At 44.4% G+C, this 21,308-nt stretch overlaps 1 protein-coding gene across 5 annotated transcripts in view; it reads left to right on the forward strand.

The window, feature by feature from the left end:
* The window catches only part of LOC149861254 (methanethiol oxidase-like), a 37,799-nt gene extending 22,402 nt beyond the window's left edge, over positions 1–15,397 (forward strand). For 3 of the 5 annotated variants that reach the window (XM_090053563.1, XM_090053564.1, XM_090053561.1), the window contains 10 exons: positions 688–800; positions 2,633–2,818; positions 6,044–6,164; positions 7,501–7,683; positions 8,496–8,674; positions 9,773–9,851; positions 10,944–11,065; positions 11,227–11,319; positions 12,043–12,161; positions 14,289–15,397. In XM_090053563.1, the coding sequence (XP_089909689.1) occupies positions 688–800; positions 2,633–2,818; positions 6,044–6,164; positions 7,501–7,683; positions 8,496–8,674; positions 9,773–9,851; positions 10,944–11,065; positions 11,227–11,319; positions 12,043–12,161; positions 14,289–14,451 (1,358 nt within the window). In that variant the 3' untranslated portion in view covers positions 14,452–15,397. The remainder of the gene's footprint in view (positions 1–687; positions 801–2,632; positions 2,819–6,043; positions 6,165–7,500; positions 7,684–8,495; positions 8,675–9,772; positions 9,852–10,943; positions 11,066–11,226; positions 11,320–12,042; positions 12,162–14,288) is intronic. The other 2 variants (XM_090053560.1, XM_090053562.1) reach the window with 1 other exon arrangement.
* Positions 15,398–21,308: the final 5,911 nt, after the last annotated feature.

Here is a 21,308-nt window from a genome sequence, read left to right on the forward strand (position 1 = left end):
GTGAAAAAAGGAGTGATTTCCTGTTCTCATTTCCCTTGGGGTAGCCTGCATGGTTTTACGTTGTGATCATTTTTAAGCCAGGCATCTCTTTCACAATGGGCTAATCAACATGGGCATGTTCTGTTCCTCTGACAAATATAGAATCATCAAGCAAATTCTCACCTGCTTGAAGTCATTGAGCTGTCTTGTCTTTGACCTCAGTGAAGCCATGAATGCAGGCTTGGGTATTTTAAAGGCCTCTATACTTGCTGGTTATAATAAGCAAGGCAAGGCTAGAGATGATGCATGACACCAAAGTGTACCTTGAGTACCTGCCACTAGGGGAGGGTGGACAAGCCCTTGTCAGTGGTAAGGGAAGTCGCTGGAGCTGTTCTCATTGCAATGACCTGTGCATCCCAAAGCCCCTTCAGAAGTACTTTTCTGAACAAGGGTTGAGTCCTTAGGCAGAGCTGAACAAAGCTGAAGGAGTCTCTTCCTGAGGCAAGGAAATCCCTTTCCAGCTGCATGCTGTCCAGAGCTTCCCTTGGAAACTAGGATCTGTATGCCCCTGACGTAATTCAGGAGAGAGGACCCCAAACTCCAGATGGGTAAATTCAACCCAGTAAAAAACACCTTCAAAGCTCATATCAGTTTTTTTCTTTTAAACTAACGATTGCCAACTCTTAAACTATGCTTCTGCATTGGCAGGTCCCAGGGAGAAAATCATATATTTGCCCTGTATCTACAGGAACACTGGGATAAACAAACCTGACTATCTGGCCACTGTGGATGTGGATCCAGAATCTCCATGTTACTCTCAGGTATTGCTCTGGCTGTACTCTACCCTGCTTCTGCTTGAGCTGACCACATGCCATCTGGTTGCCATTTATCACTACTCTCTAGGGGCAGCAACTTGTACCCCTGCTTGTAAGAGAAAAAACTCTGCATTTGTCATTATCCTGTCTTGCTGGCTAAATGGGTATCTAAGGCACCTTTGGAGGACTTAGACAGCTTTGTCTCTCTTCTTTTCATCTAGAGCTCCCTGGATGGGTTTTTCTCTCCTGCCTGCACTCAAGACACTGATTTCCCTCCCCTCCCTCTCCAAGCATGGCAAGGCAGCCTTATGTCAGTTGTGCTAACTCATTTTTGTGTTGTACTTTCTCACTATCTTATCCAGAGACCCCTCCAGTCATGAAAGTTGGATCCAGGGACCCTGCCTTTTGTTCTCTTTTGTCAGAGATTTCTTTTGTCCTTGGCTGCTTTTGGTTTTTCTGCATCACCATTTTCCAATAGACATTCCAGTGTTGATCATCAATATACATTTCATGCTACATTTCTTAGACATGTACAGTCTATTCACAGTGAACCCTGTGGGCAACTATGGGCAACTAAGCTGGTTTCATATTTCTCTAGACACATCAAACTTCTCTGAAACTCTGGTGGCTTAGATACATATCTGAGTTTTCAGCCATTTTCTAAACCTCATTTAAATAATCCTCCAGGAACTTCTCAAGGCTAATATATAAACTCTTCTTTCCAAGAAGACTTCAAAGCTTTTCTTTGTGTAGTAAGCATTTGGGTGACTCCCTCTAAATCCGCATTGTCAATATATGTGTTGAAAGACTACTAATCTCTACAGGATCATATTTGCTTGGGGGACTTGACAATGTTTTATCAAGTTTATAGCAAGCTTATTTTCCTGTCCAACCAGTGATTCTATATTATGTCCTCGATAAAATGAATGCATTCCCATCTCAAATGGAAAAGCAAAATCTGGCAAATCATGAAGACTGTAGCTCCCAGTTATTTGTTAAAACTAGGTATTTTAAAACGGGTTGGTTCATTGTTTCAAAAAGTGTAATGTGCATTCCAAAATACTAGTTATTCGTGTGTCTTAAATTGTTATTGGCATTTTAGACTTTGGTCTCCAGTGTTACAAAGGAGCTGGGAAACAATGCATCTGATTTGACATGTTTTTCATACGTAACTCTTTCTTTTATGTAATTCTTACTAAAGATTTTGCTGCAGGGGATTGAAGAATCCACTTTCTTACTGGGACAATGACCTTAAGAACGTTTTTTAACCCTACGCTACATTCTACTGCAGATCAGCAGCCAGAATGCAAAGTACCATTAAGTGTAATCAAATTGCTGCAAGACCACACTGTAGCCAGACCAGCTTTGCCCAGACAGAAAGTGGCTGCCTTTGTGCAGTTGTTCTTTTCTCTCCACCACCATTCTGTGTTTTTTGCAACAGCTGGATTATCTGTCTACTTTCCAAGTTTTAGATACAGTTAAAGCATAAGATGAATATTAGGACATGCAGATGTCCATTAAGTGCAAAGTGTGGGGAAAAGAAGTGACTTGCCTAAAGTCATATAGTATGACATAGAGCCAGAAATAAAAGCCAAGAGTCTTGATCTCCGGGAGTCTCCCAGGCCTCCCAGACTCACTATTAGGGATAGGACCCCCCCGCCAAGCAGCAACTCTGAAAATCTCCACCTACTCTCTGAATTTACTCTCTAGATAACAACTGTAATTCCCATGCCCCCTTTCCTAATCTATGTTTTTATCTATAGGGCTGTGTCCCTTTCTCTGGGGCTTCCTGTCCTGATCAATTGCTAAACCTGAATTTTAATCCTTTGCTTTCATAGGTGATTCACCGTCTGCCCATGCCCAATGTCAACGACGAGCTCCATCATTCAGGGTGGAATACTTGCAGCAGCTCCTTTGGGGATGTCAGCAAGAAACGGAACCGGCTGATTCTTCCCAGTCTGATCTCTTCCCGCATTTATGTGGTGGATGTGGGCACAGACATTCGGGCTCCCAGGCTCTATAAGGTATGTCAGAGGTGACAGGTGCCTTGCCTGGGGGACGGGAACTATGACTTCTATTCCAAAGTTGGATGGAGAGTCCAGAATACATTTTCAGGGCTTTCATAAATCTAAACTTGTCTGAGCACTGAATGTCTCACAGTTTCTTAGGACAGTTACATGCACATGCAGGCACCAAATTGTTTTAAAAGAATGTAACATTCAAAATCTGTCATTTAAATGTTAGGGAATGCCAGTATTCAGATTATCTGTCCAGACTTTATATACAGTAGCATGATCTAGTCTTTAATTGCATGTTCCTAGTACATTCCCATAGCTGCTAAATTGAAAATACTCTGTTGAATGTATGCAAATTTCAGGACCCTTTCCAAACTTCTTCAGATTTGGTTGGATTATCACAGGGACTATAAAACCACATCCCTGATGCACAGGCCATCTATGTACCAGGTTTCATATCCCTGTTCCTAAGCATGGGTTTTAAATTAAAAGCTTGAGCATTTTGTGCAAAATACTGTTTTTCTCCAGTTTTATTCTATGAGTGACTGAAGCTTTGGGCATGAAAATTTCCAAAAACAAATCTCACTCACCTGTTTATACTCACACATACACATATACTAGGACAAACAGTTTGGCAGAGGTATCAGGAAATAGATCTTATTAAAGGTGCATGGTATTTCCCATTACAGTTGGTGGGACACACCTATTATCAGTCTCCTATCATAGTTAATCTTCCAGCTTTCATAGGATCATGGGGAAATTAGGACTGAAAGGGACCTCACAAGGCCATCAAGTCCAGCCCTCCACTCATAGCCTTGACTAAACCACCCCAGCCAAATATCTGTCCAACTTGCTCTTGAAAACATCCAAGGATGGAGATCCCAAATTCTCTAGGCAGCCTGTTCCAGTGCTTGACCACCCTCATAGTCAGAAAGTTTCTTCTCATCTCTCTAACCTAAATTTCCTCTGCTGCAGCTTAAGTCTATTGCTCCTAGTCCTGTCTCCTATGGCCACTAAATAACCCTAGTTCTTTCAGCCTTTTCTCATAAGTCTTGCTTTCCAGACCCCTAATCGTTTTTGTTGCTCTGTGCTGGACTCTCCAATCTGTCCACATCCTTCTTGAAGTGTGGGGCCTAAAACTGGACACAGTGCTTCAGGTGAGGCCTCAACAATTTTGAATAAAGCAAAAGAATCTTTATTTGCAAGTGACATTCTTGTTAATACAACCCAGGATGCTGTTGGCTCATATTCAACTTATTGTGCACTGTAACCCTCAAGTCCTTCTTTGCACTGTTACAGCCCAGCCAACAATTCTCCAATCTGTATTTGTGTTTGCAGTTATTCCATCTCAAGGGCGCTTTTCTTTGTTGAATTTCATCTGAATGATTGCAGACCATATCCCCAGTCTCTCCAGGTTGTTCTGAATCTTAGCCCTGGCTTCCAGGGTGTTTGCAACTCCAGCCACCTTGGTGTCATCCACAGATTGAATTGTGTACTTGATCCCATTATCCAAATGATTAATGAAGATATTAGACAATACTGAAACCAGGGCAGACCCCTGGGAAACTCCACTTGATACGCCCTCCAAACTAGACCTTGGTCCAGTGGTGATTACTTTTTGAGCATGAAGTCCAACTATCTGTTATGGTCCAATGTATTCATGTTACAGTGGAAAGTACTTACAGTACTTTTGTCTAGTCTGTATTTCCTTAGCTTAACGAGTGTCATGGGAGATGATGTCAAGAGCCTTGCTGAAGTCAAGGTATATCATCCGCTACTCTCCCCTTATCCACCAAACGTGTCACCTTATCATAGAAGGAAGTCAGCTTGGCCAGGCATGACTTGCTAGTAGTGAATCTGTGCTGGCTGTTCCTGATCACTTTGTTCTCCTTTAGGTTCTTCACAATATATTCTTTGAGGACCTGCTCTATGATCTTTTCAGGTATTGAAGTTTGGCTGACTCATCTGTAATTCCTCAGATCCATCCTTCTTCTCCCTTTCCTAAAGAAAGGCATTATATTTGCCCTTTTCCACCCATCCAGGACTGCACCTGACCTCCACAAGTTCTCAAAGACAATAGTGAATGACACTAAAATTACCTTTAGCCAATTCCTTCAGTGCCCTGCCAAGGGTGCTTCCCATCCAGCCCTGCCAACTTGAAAGCATCTAGCTTTTCTAAGTAATCTCTAACCTGTTCTGCAGTCACTCTAAGCTGTTTGTCTGCTACCCTATCTTTGCTGCCATCAGCACTCATCATCTGATAGCTACCCCTATTTGTGGAGACTGAAGTAAAAACGCTATTAAATATTTCAGCCTTCCCTGCATCATTGATAACTAGATTACATTCAGCATTTAGTAAGGGACCTAATGTTTCTTCAGTCTTCTTCCTACTTTCGACACACTTGTAAAAATCCTTTTTATTGCCTCTTATGGCCCTTGTCATTTGCATCTCAAATTGTGCCTTGGCCTTCCTGATTTTTCTCCTCCTACACCCTTGGAATAACAGGTGACTATGCTGTTCCTCATGACTTAGCCAAAATTTAGCTATGTGCAATGGGGTGAAGAAAAATAAATATCTCTTTTGATACAGAGCCTTTTTTTGTTTCAAACTGGTTCTCAAGAGAAATTAAAACTGTCTTATTTTCCTTACAATCAGCACCACATTCAAATGCTCCTATCTGAAAACTGGGCACTAGTCTGTGTCTCTGACAGAAAGCCCAATAATAAAAATTTTACTGACTATTCTGCTGCTGTTGCAATCTGGTTCTCTATCTAGATGCAAGCTAGTTGTCTTCTTAATATATCAAGAAAAACAACTAACTTCAGTGAATCGCAGATGGACTGATTTTTTTCAGCCTTACTGTGTAGCACTGAACCACTGGTTTTATGTCTTTTGACTCTGACCATGCTTTTAATGTTGCAGCATGGTACATTTTTCTTCAAGAAAACAATTCAAGAGAATCACTAAAAATAAAAATAAATGCAATAAAAAATAAATGCAAAGCAGTATCTCCAGTCATGTAAAGCATTGGGATTTTCTCAGTTCTCTCTTATAGTCTTCTTCTCTTGGTCCAAGTCCAGAGCAGATAGCAGCCAGGTACCCAAAACCTGAGAACTCTTCAGTGTTCCAAGATGTCAGTAGGCCCATAATGGGGTGGGGGTTGATGCTTTGTTTTAACTCAGAGGGAGGGGACTGAGCAAGAAGAGGCTTGACTCTGTGTAAACTGTCTTTAGGTTATTGAGCCAGTGGAAGTATACTGGAAGTGCAACCTGGCCAATCCCCACACAACTCACTGTCTGGGTAATGGTGAGATCATGATCAGTTCCTTAGGTGAACCATCTGGCAATGGAAAAGGTATTTATTTCCATAATCATTCAGGGGATGGCATCTTTGCTACAGAAATAACAGGCTACCAGAGTTCAAACTAAAAACTGTAAGCTTTGTAAGACGTTCCCAGTTCTTTTGTGGTGGTAGCCAGCTTTGCTCTACTGAATCATACAATAGATACTTGGCAGAGGGAGTAAATGAGTCAAACATCACAGGTACTTTGAAAAGCCGTGCCAAATGCCAATATGATTCGAGCTTGATTTGGAGGACCTGCTTCTGGGCTACAGGACAATTAGATTCTGTGGAGGTTCAGTCCTTGAGCCTTTAGCTTCTAAGCAGCTGCATGTGTTTGTGAAGTAGGTAGTTGCCCACAGGATCCATCAGTACAGCTCACTTAACTGTATTTAAAATATATCAACTTGTGCTGACTTTTTACTGGTGAGGTAGACTTGAAAGGCTCTGATACTCATCTTTTGCCTCTGTAAAAATCTCCATGTCTTATTGTGTGGAGGAGATAAACTTCCTTGTTTGGCACTTCCAGCTGGCAGTGTTTCCAAAGTTCACGTTTAAAGTCCTTGTGAGAGGCTAACAAACAGAGCATTACTACTTTAAAACTCATTCCTTAATATCCAAGCAGTCGTTTGTCAGCTGTATGTGAATGGCTGTGACCCATGCTCCCTTTCACACTGTGGGTGTCTTTCAGGTTGTAGGCAGTTGTAAATACATATCACTTCATGTTTGTTTTAAGGACAAAGATAAGGAGTGGGTGTGAAACCTTCGGGACCTGCTTTAAGGCAGCTTCGAAAGAGTCTTGCAGGTCTTATTGGTTTACAATAACAACACTATTGGGCAAAACTGGGAACTCAACAAATAGGTTAAAGAATCTGGAAAGGGCCAGGCAGGTTTCTTTTCCAGATCAATACTTCAGTTCCCCTTTTTCCAGAAAGGCAATGCCAGCATGCCTGGGAAATCAATCTTAATGCAGTTAGTCAGTGTCAGTAGTCCTACAGTATAAAGGCATATAAATTAGTATGGGTGGCTTGTTAGGTCAATATTTATTTGACTAAGAAATTCAGCATTGGAACTCAGGGAGGGGAAGTTCTAGCTTGTCTTTTATGCTGAGTAATCCTGCTTGCTGTTAAAATGCCAATAATCATGCTTACAATAAAGGGCACAAAAACCTTACCCTTCCAAAAACATTCTTCACCCTTGTGTAGGTGTAGCAGGCTATGGATTGCTTTTAGAAGAGTTCCTTTTTATTTCTTCTATTGTTCCTATTTATATCATTACTTGTGTAATCATGTTCAAGCTGTTAACCTGAATGATTCTCTTATAAAATGTGTGTGTATGTTTATTGCATTAGGTGGCTTTATTTTGCTGGATGGAAAGACCTTTGAAGTGAAGGGAAACTGGGAGAAAGGGAACAAGATACCCGCCCTTGGCTACGACTTCTGGTACCAGCCACGGCACAACGTCCTGATGAGCACTGAATGGGGAATTCCAAAGTACATTGCAAATGGGTTTAACCCAGCAGATCTGACAAAAGGTGAGAGAGCATTAATTTAAACACTCTGGGGAAAACCCTGACCAGGATTGTGACCAGTGGCTCCTCTATAGATAGTGAAAACTGCTGACCTCAGGAAGCATGTAGGCCAAAAAAGACCTGTAAACACTGTCTGCTGGACATTTTTACAGAAGGTACTAAAAATTATACTGAGTGGCTTACACCAAGCCAGGCATACTCCCCTACCCTGATCATTCTTCACATAGTGTAAGCTCTTGACTCTGATGTTCAACCCCATGTTTTCCAGGTATATTTTAAAAGTGTACTCTGTGTTGAAAGTCAGCTGTGAGAAGGAGGAAGGGGCACCTCAGTTTAGATTCTCCTCCCTTCCCCTCAGAAGGTTATCATGCTTCTTCTGATTGCATTGAAGAGCAATGTTTGCATGAATGGAATGTCAGAGACTGCTCATACTGCTCGAGTTTAGTTTGTCTGGGTATGAAGACCTGCAGCCTCAGTGGATGGACACTCTGTCCTCCAGGCTCCCACCAAACATGGTCTTCCATGTCTTCTACTATATGGTGGCCATGGAGACATGATGCAGAGAACCCTGCAATCTGATGCTTGATGCCTGTCCTACAAAGAGTTTTGAAATGAGTAGAGATTCTTTTGTTAGGAGCAAAGCTCCATATGCTGTCCTATAAAACACTTGGAAGCCCTCACCTATAATTGCATGCAGTTGCACTAATTTTCCCTGCCAGAGATATTTGAATAGCTGCTGCACACTTGGAAATTATGATTCTCCAAAGTTAAAGGCAACTCTTCTGATGTCATGTTTGTATGACTTGATTCCTCAGGGCGCTATGGTCGCTACATTAATGTGTGGGACTGGACTACTCATGCTTTCATACAAGCAATTGATTTGGGGGAGGATTCCGTACCACTGGAAATCAGATTTCTCCACAATCCTGACGCTGCAGAGGGGTATGTCGGGTGTGCCCTGAGCAGTGCGATCCACCGTTTCTACAAGACTGAGGTAAGGACTTTGGCAGGAGGCAAGGCTCAAATGAGACTGTTTCAGGGAGGCTTCGGGTCACTGAGAGGGCAGCTGAGTTCAGTTAGAAAGAGCCGTCAAGCAACATTCTTCTCACGTGGCATCAAGTTTAGCAAAGTGGAGAGGCTCTATGAAACCACCGCCCTCCCAGGCACAGAGGTGGACTAGGAGGTCCTGCTCTTTCTCAAAGCAGGGCAAACAATTCAGTGCTAGTTAGTTTTCTTAGGAGCTCCCACAAGCTTTTAATATTCTGTCTGCAGAGTTTTACCCTTGTGAGGCAATGAGTTCTGGGAAGTGTGCAGTAATCAGCGAATCCTACATCAGCAGTGCTGAGACTCCAACAGGAGCCAGCATTTGCATGTAAACCAATGTGTCTGCAACTTCCACCTGCTTTAAAAGGAATTGTTTGAATCTAGAATATGTGAAAGTTCTTTCCAGGGAATTAGTTGTGAGAGCAAGTAAGCTGAGAGAGTTCATTTGTATCTTATAGCAGATCTAGAAAATGACAGTATTGTCACCAAGAAGCAAAACCCAACTTCAGGTTGATGGTTTTGTTAATAAAAAAACATTTTGCTTAACTGACTTTTCAGATAATCAACTCTACTGTAATTTGCTAGATGCTGTTGCAATGAAGTAACTGGTACTGTGGGTCCCACATTTTTCCCCAGCCATGTTCTTTCTGGCATGAACTAAAGCAAGGGACAAAAATGACCCACTTCTGTGGAAAGAGCCAGCCCTAGCCTGGCATCATGTATTTTGCCCCTCCTCCTTTGAACTCTTTATTTGGGTACCTTTTGGAGCTACTGTAGGTGTGCTGTTATTGACATCCAACAGACAAGTGCTCTGTATGTTAGATAGTAAGTGACCAGGCAGAATACATATATTCTGGAGCCTGGTCACTTACTGATGCTTCATTGCCATTGTTAATGCTTATCTGTAGTACTTGTGTGTATGCCTTTATATGGGCTAAATTAAGCATATGCTCTTGTATGCTTACCCTGCTGCTATCAAGCATAACTGAGCTTCTCTTGACTGACTAAAGGGAGCACGGGTGATACGTACAGTTTTGTTCCCCTGCAGAAAGGAATCTGGGCAGCTGAGAAGGTGATCCAAGTTCCCAGCAAGAAGGTGGAGGGGTGGCTTCTGCCTGAGATGCCAGGTGAGTGGAGGAGGGCTCAAGATTTGCTTCTTAAACATCCTCAGCAGCAATATAGATCCCCGGCCATGAAATACTTACTGTACCAAAGACATGGTGATGGGTTATCAGTACTGCCAGTGTCTGGGTACATGCTCCAAAAGAAGCAGGTGCCCTTCTGAAGAGGAGGTTGCACAAGCTTGTCATTCACAGTCTTTCAAACTGCCAGCATGCATTATCATTTGGAGTCTTTTTGGCTTGGCTTGATTGGGGTAGCAATTAAGCTGACCAGTGGCTTTCCATTTTTCTACAGTGCCCTTCTGACTGTAAGCTGTATCTGCCTGTTAACTTCCTCTTTCGCCCCACAAATAGCAGTCATTAATGTGAAGGTTTATGAATTGGTGACTGCTAAATGGTTGTATTTCAGGAAAGTCTTCTCCAAGGAACCTGGGAGAAGGATTGTGTTTAGATTCACTAGTGTGTACCTCTGCCCTTGGCCCATTTGGAGTATATTCTAAACTGTCCCCAGTTGCTAGTTGGGAATATCCTAAGTTAGAGCCAAGGGTTTTTGTGGGTGATTTATTGGACAAACTACATGGTTGGGATAAAGTTGGGGAAGCTTTCAAATGCAAGGCATTCTTTATCAGGCATGATGACAGAAGCATAACTTCCCTCAGCCAAAGTATAGCTCTGCTAAATGGAAGCCAAATGGGCTATTCTTCTGATCCTCTCTACAAGAAATCATGTTTGGTCCCTTCTTCCAACTTGGCTCTCTAGAACTTGGTGGTGGTATCTGCTGTGGAAGGAACTCTGTAGCCCCAGCTTTCAGCAAGAACTAAATGTGGTTACAGAAGGTGGTACTAAACGGAATCACAGTAATCATCTGGGACCAAAAACCAGGTTCAGATGGGGATAGAGTGATAGCAGCAGTACAGATCAGACTTATTTTTGGTGGGGCCTGAATCTAAGGTCTTGCCTCGATGCTCTGTGCCTGGTGTACTAACAGTTGTGAATCTGTGGCTGTTTGGACCTTGTTTACTGTTGCTGCTATTGGCTGTATATTTGCTGTGTATTTCTTGCCTCCGCTGCTGACTGTTCTATTTTTTTTTTTTTAAGGTATAATTTCTGACATCCTCATCTCCCTGGATGATAGATTCCTGTATTTCAACAACTGGATCCATGGAGACCTTCGTCAGTATGATATCTCCAACACCAGGAAGCCCAAACTGGTTGGACAGGTGAGGCAAATTGCTGTGGTTGGGTACACTACCTCTGTCTCCTCTTTAGAAAGGGAAAAGGACAAGTTTCAGTCTCCATGTAAATACCTTGGCTGCCTGGCCATGTATCTTCTATGCCTGGAGTCCCTGCTCCCTTGGTAACAACAGACCCTTGCCTACAGGTGTTTTTGGGAGGCAGTATCACCAGAGGTGGGCCCGTCACTGTGTTGGAAGACCCAGAGCTGCAGTGTCCGCCAGAGCCATTTGTGATCAAGGTGAGCAACACTGGCTGCTTTCTCCATCAGAAGCATCACATCTTAGCACTGTTTTGCTAATTCCTCACTTTGTTGTTTCTTGCGGCCTAGATTTGTACCTGAAGGTGTCTTGCCTGAGCTGGCTTAACATAGCTTGGGTAGAAGATGCTGCAGCAGAGGTTTCAGACAAGCCAGCTGCCTGAGGGGGTCCCCAGAGGCTTGTGTGACCCTTTCGAAAGCCTGCACCCCCACATTCTCACTGCTGTTGAGACAGAGATGGCAACATGGATGCTAGCTTAGGTGGGAGTATGTGTCCTGCAGCCACAACTCTCTACAGCAGCACAGCCATGATCTTAGTAGCTGTCTTATGCCAGTATATGCCCCCTGTATAAATGCCTGCTTCTGCCAGTTTTCTGGAAGAAAAAGTCCCCTCCAAGAACAGAATGATTTTTTTACCTTAGTAAAGATTGAAGGATTGGAGCCTTTCTGACTTAACCCAGTTTCTACATCCATACAAAACACATCTCTCATACCCTTGAGCTTAGATTTAGGCACACAGTGAGTCTCTCTTTTGAAATGGTTGCCAGCTCAAATTAAGAGGTTTTCAATGGTTTTCTGTCCAGGAAAGCAAACTCCTGTCTGCAGGAAGTTGATCCTGCTGGACTTCTCTGCCTCACCCTCCTGTTGCATTCTTCTTCCAAAGTGAGAACACCAGCAGTTATCTTGTTCCCATTGTACCTCCAGGGGAAGAAGGTTGCAGGTGGACCTCAGATGATCCAGCTGAGCTTGGATGGCAAGAGACTGTACATAACCACTTCCCTTTACAGTGGATGGGACAAGCAGTTCTACCCAGACCTTATCAGGTAAGAAATGTTTACAGGTAGGTGACCCCGGGGGCAAGAGCCTGTTTCCCAGAGCTGCTTGATGTCATATATCTTGACTTCAAAACAGCTTTTGATCTGGTATCCCATGATCACCTCTTGGCCAAACTGCCCAGTTGTGGCCTTGGCTCCACCACGATCCGCTGGCTGGGAAATTGGCTTCGTGGTCGGACCCAGAGGGTTGTGATTGATGGCAGTCACTCATCATGGTGCCCTGTAACCAGTGGGGTCCCTCAAGGCTCTGTCCTGGGACCCATACTGTTCAACATCTTCATTAATGATGTGGACATTGGAGTTAGGAGTGGACTGGCCAAGTTTGCCGATGACACCAAACTTTGGGGCAAAGCATCCACGCCAGAAGATAGGCGGGTGATCCAGGCTGACCTGGACAAGCTCAGCAAATGGGCAGACGAGAACCTCATGGTGTTTAACACCGAAAAATGCAAGGTTCTCCACCTTGGGAGGAAAAACCTGCAGCACCCTTATAGGCTCGGCAGTGCTACGTTGGTTAGCACTACAGAAGAAAAAGACTTGGGGGTCATCATTGACCACAAGATGAACATGAGCCTGCAATGCGATGCTGCGGCTAGTAAAGCGACCAAAATGCTGGCGTGCATCCATAGATGCTTCTCGAGCAAATCCCGGGACGTCATTCTCCCCTTGTACTCGGCCTTGGTGAGGCCGCAGCTGGAGTACTGCGTCCAGTTTTGGGCTCCACAATTCAAAAAGGATGTGGAGAAGCTTGAGAGAGTCAAGAGGAGAGCCACGCGCATGATCAGAGGTCAGGAAAACAGATCTTATGATGACAGGCTGAGAGCCATGGGACTCTTTAGCCTGGAAAAGCGCAGGCTCAGGGGTGATCTGATGGCCACCTATAAGTTTATCGGGGTGACCACCAGGATCTGGGGGAACGTCTGTTCACCAGAGCACCCCAAGGGACGACGAGGTCGAACGGTCACAAACTCCTGCAAGACCGTTTCAGGCTGGACATAAGGAAGAATTTCTTTACTGTCCGAGCCCCCAAGGTCTGGAACAGTCTGCCAGCAGAGGTGGTTCAAGCACCTGCATTGAACACCTTCAAGAGTAAATTGGATGCTTATCTTGCTGGGATCCTATGACCCCAGCTGACTTCCTGCCCTTTGGGCAGGAGGCTGGACTCGATGATCTCCCAAGGTCCCTTCCAGCCCTAATGTCTATGAAATCTATGCTTCTTAGAAGTAAGTGATGCTTATGTCATATTGTAGAGAGCCTAGGTGTTTCTTTTCAGGAAATTATTTTAATAACTTAGTAGTTTAATACACTCTTTTAATCTGAGAAGGACTGGGAGAGTGGGTAGTTGACAGAATTCATGCAGCATTACCATTATGGAAGATGACCTAGCTTGCTGGAAACTTTATAGCCCCAAAAGTATTTTCACAGACTGTCAGGAGTGTTGGTTATAGCTGTGTTGGTCTAAGGACAGAGGCAGACAAGGTCCTTTGGGTAAAACTGATATCTTTTATTAGACCAACTAAAATAGTTGAAAACATTCTTCTTTGCAAGTTTTCAGATGCAAACACTCTTCTTCAGGCAGAGGAAGTGTCTTCACAGACTGCATCTATGGCAGATTTTTTGTTTACAAAGAGCAGACAGTAGTCTTCCACATGACCGCATGGGGGCAGATTACAGCCCATTACAAAGTAGTCAATTCTAAGAAACTTCTCTTATGCATTGGCAGTTCTAGGCCAGATTTTTCAATGAACCACTGTAATTTGCCTTCAAGTGACCCTCAGGTCCCTGCAAGACCAGTCAAGGTAATTAAAACATCACTGATGATGTCTGTTCTCCCTACTGGAAAGTGGGCTCCAGACTGGGTGAAAGGCCAGGACTCCAAAGCTAAGCGGAAGCAAGTGCTGATGTGTGTGTGTGTGCACGCGCGCACACATGCACACACACACACACACACACACACACACACGAGTTAGGACTCATCTTTGCTCTTGAGAAGACTTCCTGCTAAAACAAAACTTCTGGGCCTTAGTCTGGAAGAGAAGAGTCAAGGCAAGGAATCTCTTAAAATAAGATGTGACCTTAATTTTTCCCACCACCTGCTTTCTTGTCCCTCTCTAGGGAAGGCTCTGTCATACTGCAGATTGATGTGGACACTGTGAGAGGGGGCCTGACAGTGAATGAAGATTTCCTAGTGGACTTTGGGAAGGAACCCCATGGGCCTGCCCTCGCTCATGAGATGCGCTACCCAGGTGGAGACTGCACTTCTGATATCTGGGTCTAATTCTGCTCTTTTGATATCCACCCCCTTCCTCCCCACCCACCACCTCTGTCTCTCATTTTCTCGTATTTAGCATAAATATGCAAAAGGGCATAGGTAGATATGATCAACTGGGGTTCAGTCCATCTATCAATCTGATGCTGAGCCTCAGAAGCTCTATCCCTCCCATGATACTCTGGGTGAGGCAACCAGGTGAGTCTCTCTGAACCATGAGGCATAACGTCTTGCTTATTTCTCTACCCCTTCCTATTCAAGAGGGGTCCTGTGTATTCACTAATGGCCACAATCACTAGGGAACATAGTCAGATGTTAGGGGGAAGTCTTGCTGATGTCTCCACCAAAGGATTCTGGCAGCTGGCTTCATGTTAGTGTCTCTGAAGTGTTATTAGAGGCACCTTAGTATCTTGCTGACCTTGCGTATCTGGCTTAGCACTGAATTCTTTTGTGCCTCCATCTTGTAGTCCAGCAATAAGGAACCCATAACCTGCCAGCCCAGGGACATAGCCAGGTTCAAATACAATCAGCCACTGAGGCAGTGCAGAGGACCAACTCTTCAAGATGAACTGATTTAGTTACTCCTTTTTAATCTTGTACAAAAAACTGGTGGAAAGTTGTGGGTTTATCTCTGCAGTCAATTTTAATCATTCTACAGTTAGGTGTTGTTTATATTTGAAAAGTAAAGCAGATGCAGCTGGGATGTGGATTGAAGTGGAGTAGCTGTTCTTTATAACTCCATGCCTGTGTGCCCATCTCCTGCAAAAAGAGTGCCTTGATCCAAAGCTTATCCCACCCATGCATTGGTCAGTGCTTTATTGCACGATGCAGTGTGAGCTGGGCTTGCTCATGTTCACAAAGCAGGGAGCTGTGTCCCAAAGCTGGGTTGGATTTCCTCTGTGTGCAGCTCTGCTTTAAAAAAGACAAATAATAAAGTTGTTCTTTGCACACACTAGAGCTTCCTGTGTCTGACTTTTTGCTAACTCTTCTGCATCTTGGAGCATTCAGTGTAAGACAGATTTGTGTATGTCTGAAAGTTGCTGCCACTGTTCCTGGAAGCCCTGGAGGGGCAGGCGTTTTGCAAGCCCCTGTTGCTCTTCCTGAAACCAGATGATGGAAAGTGTCTGCTCCTAAAGACCAAACTTTACATGAATTATTGCAGTTGAGCCTCTAAGGTCTTGTCTGTACTTAGCTGGTTCTGTTACTAGGCCTTTTGGGGCAGACTATAGCTGCCAGACTGCATCCATAGCCACCCAACTTTTGGAAACAGAGCATCTCCACTGACTTGGATGAGTTTGAGTTTTAGCTCTGTAACATAGCCTCTACCACATGTTATCTGATCAAACTGATGCCCAGAGGGAGCTGGAACTCACCTTAACCCGCTAGCACATGCTAAAGTTGTGTATAGACAAGGCAATGAATCTAAGAGTGTTTGGCTAACACTTTCCGTATCCACTCCATAAAACTTAGGTAAGCTGTGTTCCATAAGATAGTAAATATTGTCTCTGGGTTTATAGAAATTAAACTCTTCATCTAAATAGGATGTAGCTGACAAATTTCCAGCTCCTCCTGCCCCTTGTCATAGATCTCGTAGACCAAGCTACGAACCTCCCCACAAAGTCTTCCACCCTCTTCCTTTTGCATCCACTTCACCAACATTCACACTGAGTGAGGATGCACTCTGCAACACATGGTTTGCAGTGTGTATTTTTCTGTCTTAGCTGGGTCCCATTTTCCCAAGCCCTCCTGGCAGGGTGATGATTTGCATCTGCCAAGGACATTTTTCAGTGCCAGGATTTTTTGTTTCTGCGGAAAGATAAACTCATTGAACCTATAAACAAACCTCAGCTGTGACTGGCTTGTTCCCTCAGGCTTAAGTATGTGATCTTCTTCCCTCAGTTGTGATGCAGCTATAATGGAAGGAAAACATTTCAGGGAGTGAAAGCTAAACATTGGCCTAGTGACATCTACACCTAGAGTAAACATAGAACCATGTCTTTTGATCGGTGGCATTTTCAGGGATAGGAAATATTAAAGCCTTGTGGCTGGTCCTTCACTGAAGCAAATATGCCACTTACCATTTAAATGCCAGCATTTGCCACTCGCTTCTATAAAGCCCTATTCTAACTGGGGTAAATGGACGTACCTCAGAACACCTCTGGTAAATAATATTCTGCCGTTGGCAATATTTGCAAATGGTAACGTATGGGCCTGTCGCTTGCTACAATTGAATACTTCCTGACGTTGCTTTTTATAGCCTCTGTGGGGTAGTTGTTTCTTTACTGTAAATTACAGCAGCTGTTCACACTCAAATTTCTATTTCCCCTGGAGGCCTGGCAGGAGTGACTGATCTACTCATCACTGTCAAGAGAGAAGCGCTTCCTTTTCTGCCTGTAGAAGTATGCATGTCTTAGAAGGCAGGGAGGAAACACTGTTATTTCTATTATTGGTAGTGCTAAACAGCCCCAATCTTGGAGTAGAGGCTCAGTTATATGATGTTCTGAGCAGATGCAGAACAGAGATGGTTCCTGTCTAACAGAGTTTACAATTAAGTATGAGATGAGACAACAGGTGCCCATAATAAAGGGGGAACGCAAAGAAACCAGACAACGCTGGTCAGGAAGGCAGTGGTCACAGCACACTGGCTGGCCAACCAGGGTCAAGCTTGGATATCTTGGCCAAAAAGGAATTTAAAGGGGCACAATGGACCTTTTCACAGGACGCTCTGCCCATGTGCACCTGGCAGCATAGGAGGAAGCCTGGAGATGCTTGTTCCAGAAGTTCACAAGTAGGCCATCAGCATTACTGGTAGAACAGATGTAACACTTCAACGGTGAACAAAATGAAATTCAAGAAAGAGACCATGCAAAGTAGTTGCATTTTCTTTCCAGTTGTACAAATCCAGAATGGGGGATTATTGGCCCAGCAGCAGCATTGGCAAGGAGCAGTGTCTCAAAAATAGCACATACAGTTTTGGAGCTGCATCAACAGAAGAATTCTATGAAGACAAAGGAACTGATAGTACTGTCCTAATCAGCACTGGTTAGGCCTCAGCTAGAGTATCGTGTCCAGTTTTAGACACCGCATTTTAAAAAAATATAGAGAAGTTGGAGAGGATCCAGAATAAGCAATGGGGATGATAAATGTGTTGAAAAAGAACATAAAGGAGATGGAGAACAGTTGTTCTTTCTTGTTGCAAGGGGTGGGACATGAATCAGTGGGTTTAAACTACAGCAAACCAGATTTAGATCGGATATCAGGAAAAAACCTCCTTAGCTGCAAAAACATCAGGACAGTAGAACAAACTGCCTAGGGAGATTGCAGAATCTCCTTTATTGGGGGATTCCAAAGAGACCTGGGTCAGCATCTATCTGGGATGATTTAGGAACAGTGAATCTTACATTTATGCAGGAGATTGAACAAGAGACTTCATGAGGCCCCTTCCAACTTTATGATTCTATGATTTGCATTTGTGGAAGGATGCAGAGAGAAGAGTGATGTGGGCAAAGGAACAAGCCAGAATCAGCAATCTTAGCGTCTGTATTTGAATGGAATTAAGTATGGGGAAAAGTGGGATTTACTCAAGAAATTAGATATACTCAAGAAACAGAACTTGCAGTAGCTGAGATGCAGGATGACGGTGGTCTGGATGGACATTTTAGTGATGTGGATGGAGAGAAAAGGTGCTATGCAGGAAAAATCAGCAAGATTTAGACACAACCTGGATCTAAAAAGTGTGTTTAAAAGCAATGCTTCCATGGGCCCAAGTGAAGATGAAGATTGATACTAGTCACCATAACTGAGAGACATGGGAAGGCACAGGAGCAGGAGAGGGCAAGTGGTCTTTTTTTGGCCTGATTGCTGCATGACATCTGCATGGGGAGGTTTCATCAGCACAGAAATAGCAGATGAAGTTGTGTTTGCAAAATGGATCACGCAGAGAGGAAAAAGGCCGGAAAACCAAAACCAGAGCTTTGAGGAGCCTTATCCTTGTGGAAGCTGGTGAGAGAAGAAGACAGTGTTCTTTAGCTATCAGCCCAAAAAGTAACAGGGCAGTGTTGCTCTCGGACATGCATGTTTTGGTTAAATCACTCCCGGGTTGAAGGACCTATTGGATGGCATTTTTTATGCTATTTCAAGCAGCCCGCCCACAGCACAGGACAGCCTGTGCTATTCACACCTCAAGATAGGGTTATGTGGAATAGTCAAATGCAGTCCAAGGTGATGCAGTTTTTTGTAAACATTCAACTGATGCATTTAGGTGACAATAACAAGATTTCTTGGACTGACATCAATAATATCCAAGCCACAAATCATAAGCAGGTGTGAACTCCTAGAGAGCACAGCTGTTTAACCTGAAGCTGCATTGGGTTTTTTGAGGAACTCTTCATTGGGGGTGTTTGGAGAAAACATCTGTGGGTTTAACTTTCATTGTTAGCCATCTCCTGCTGTTAGAAAACAGTGTGTCAGAGAGTTGTTGCAACTGTTATGATTTCACTCAGCTTCAGGAAGCTAGAGCCTGTTTGCAAAGATTAATAGACAGTCTTCTAGGTTTGGATGTCTCAACAGAGACTGACTTGCTGGCAGAGAGATTATGTGTCTGCACAGGCTGAATCTTAAATTGCTGGACTCCTAGTAGTGGCCACCTAGGACAATGGAGGAAGCACCTTCTTATTTGTCAGGATGTGGCCAAAAGCTTCTGGCTGTAATAGCAGCTGCAGCAGGCAAGCAGTCACTTGAATCCAAGAACTGATGGCTTATCCCTTCCATTCAGATTGTGAAGTTGATGGTTGGGATGGTTATTCCCACTCAGCACTCTCGGCAGATCAGAATGGGTGCTCCCCTTTGGACATAATCGGCATCACCCAGTGGGATCTGACTAGGTTGCCTTTAGCCAAATGAAAAAACTCCCCCCTGCAATCGTTTCAGGTTCAGAAAGTCTTCTGATCTCTAAGTACACATAGTGAATAGGTAATTGGTGGATGATCTGAGACACTGGAAGTCACAGGTTAGTCCACAGACACCGCTTCAACCATCCTTCAAAAGTTTGGACTGGAAAATAATCTAAAAAGATAGGAACATAAAACTAGAAGAGACTTCCCAAATTACGTTCAGTCCTCTGCCATAGCAGGCCACCTGTCATTCGGTCCCTTTCATAAGCTTATTTTAAAAGCATGTTATGTCGAAAATGTGAAAAGTCCACAAAAAGCTGGAAATGAAGTGTTAAGAAAACCAGTTGCATAGTCATCAGGCATGCAGAAAAAGGAGCGCTTCCTGTTCTATCGGCAGATGTGTAGAACTTCCCTTTTTGGATTTCAGTGCTCAGTGGCTCAGCTTTGAACAGTGTGTTTGACACAGGGGAGGTTAGAATTTAACTCCATTGAAACAAAAAACCTCACCCCCACACAAAATCATGGATTTGGGGTTCAGTTTTAATATACTCAGTCAACATGGCCCTGTGTTTTCGCCTCTCAAACGGCCCAAAGCCATGAGACTCAGTTTTTCCCATCTAGGTATTTGGTGTCCTCTCTTTCCTCTCCTTAGGGCATTAGCAATGTAGAGGCTATGAAAAGAAGCACTAAAGGAAGACCTCTCACAGCCTTTCACATTTCTGGCACAAAGCATTTTTCTATTTTTCTTTTTAGGTCTCTTTCAAACCTTGCAACCCAGGTTGGGGTCCCAGCAGATTTCTGTGGCTTCTCAGGAAGCTGAACTCTGCCCTTCTCTGAAGCTGTACAGGAGCCTGTAGCATATGGAAAACACCCAAGCTGAATTTTTATATCCCTGGGTTTGCACTAATTTAATAGTCCAACTTGGGTGTTGCACCTGCAGGCAGCTGACAGAAAGAAGGATGAAAGAAGGAGCCTTAAATCAGTAGCATCATGGATTCGGGATCAGTGGGCTGAATCTTGAAGGCCTGCCTTGAGCACAGAGAAGTGGATGAATGGACAGGTGCATCAGGGATTTGGATCAGGACCATTCCTAAGCTTCCCAAGGCAGCAAGCATGGGGACTCCTGGGATCTGTTGCAGCCAGCAGACCCCTGCTCCCTGTCCCCATCTCCTGGGTTTCCCCTGCTGGCCCAGGTGCTCCAGCCAGTACCGCACCTAGACTCCTGGTGGCCCCAGGTGAAATTTTAGCATTGGGCCCCCCTTTACCAGAGATAATGATGATAATTATCAGACAACAGGAAAAAATTACCATTTTTGCGCTCCCTTTCTGTATGGGCCCTGGGTGCCAACCCAGTTTGTCCATGCCTGCATCCTATTCAGGCTTCGGCTACATGGAGTGAGTACGTGGGGTGCCAGGCTGGGCTGGGCATGGGCGGCATTAATTGACCTGTTTCCAGCTGATAGGGAGCACCTGGGGGACCAGACAGGGGGTAGGTGCTGGAAGGGGGTGACTGTCTCCAAGCGCCACCATCCTCAGCCTAGCCTGGCATCCTGTAGTGGTGCACCAGCACCTTGATCTTCCCGGGTCAGCCAGGGACATCAGCAGGAGCAGAGGCACCCAGAGGCAATCCTTGCCCGGGAGGGAGAAGGGGAGCAGGGCGGGGTGTGTGGGGGCCCCGGAGATTTAGACCTGCTTCAGGAAGTCTGAAAAGTCCCTGGCAGCAGCCACATGGGGCTATCTGCCCCTGGAGGCACCAGTTACACCACCTCCTCCCTGCTCTTTTGGAAATCCTAAATCCACCCTTGCCCCTCCCTGTCTCTCTTGCATTTCTCTTCCCCTCTATTGAGACCCAGCGCCTCCCCAGCCAGGCTACAGGGTACCCCCTGCTCCCCCACTTCTGCCCAGTTTTGGGGGTAAAGGAGGGGCTTTGAGAAGCCCTGGGACCATGAGACTTGTGCACGTGCAGAAGGGCAG

This window comes from Crocodylus siamensis, chromosome 6 (genome assembly GCF_052110815.1).
Source record: "Crocodylus siamensis isolate JL-2025a chromosome 6, ASM5211081v1, whole genome shotgun sequence".
Classification (NCBI taxonomy): Eukaryota; Metazoa; Chordata; order Crocodylia; family Crocodylidae; genus Crocodylus; species Crocodylus siamensis.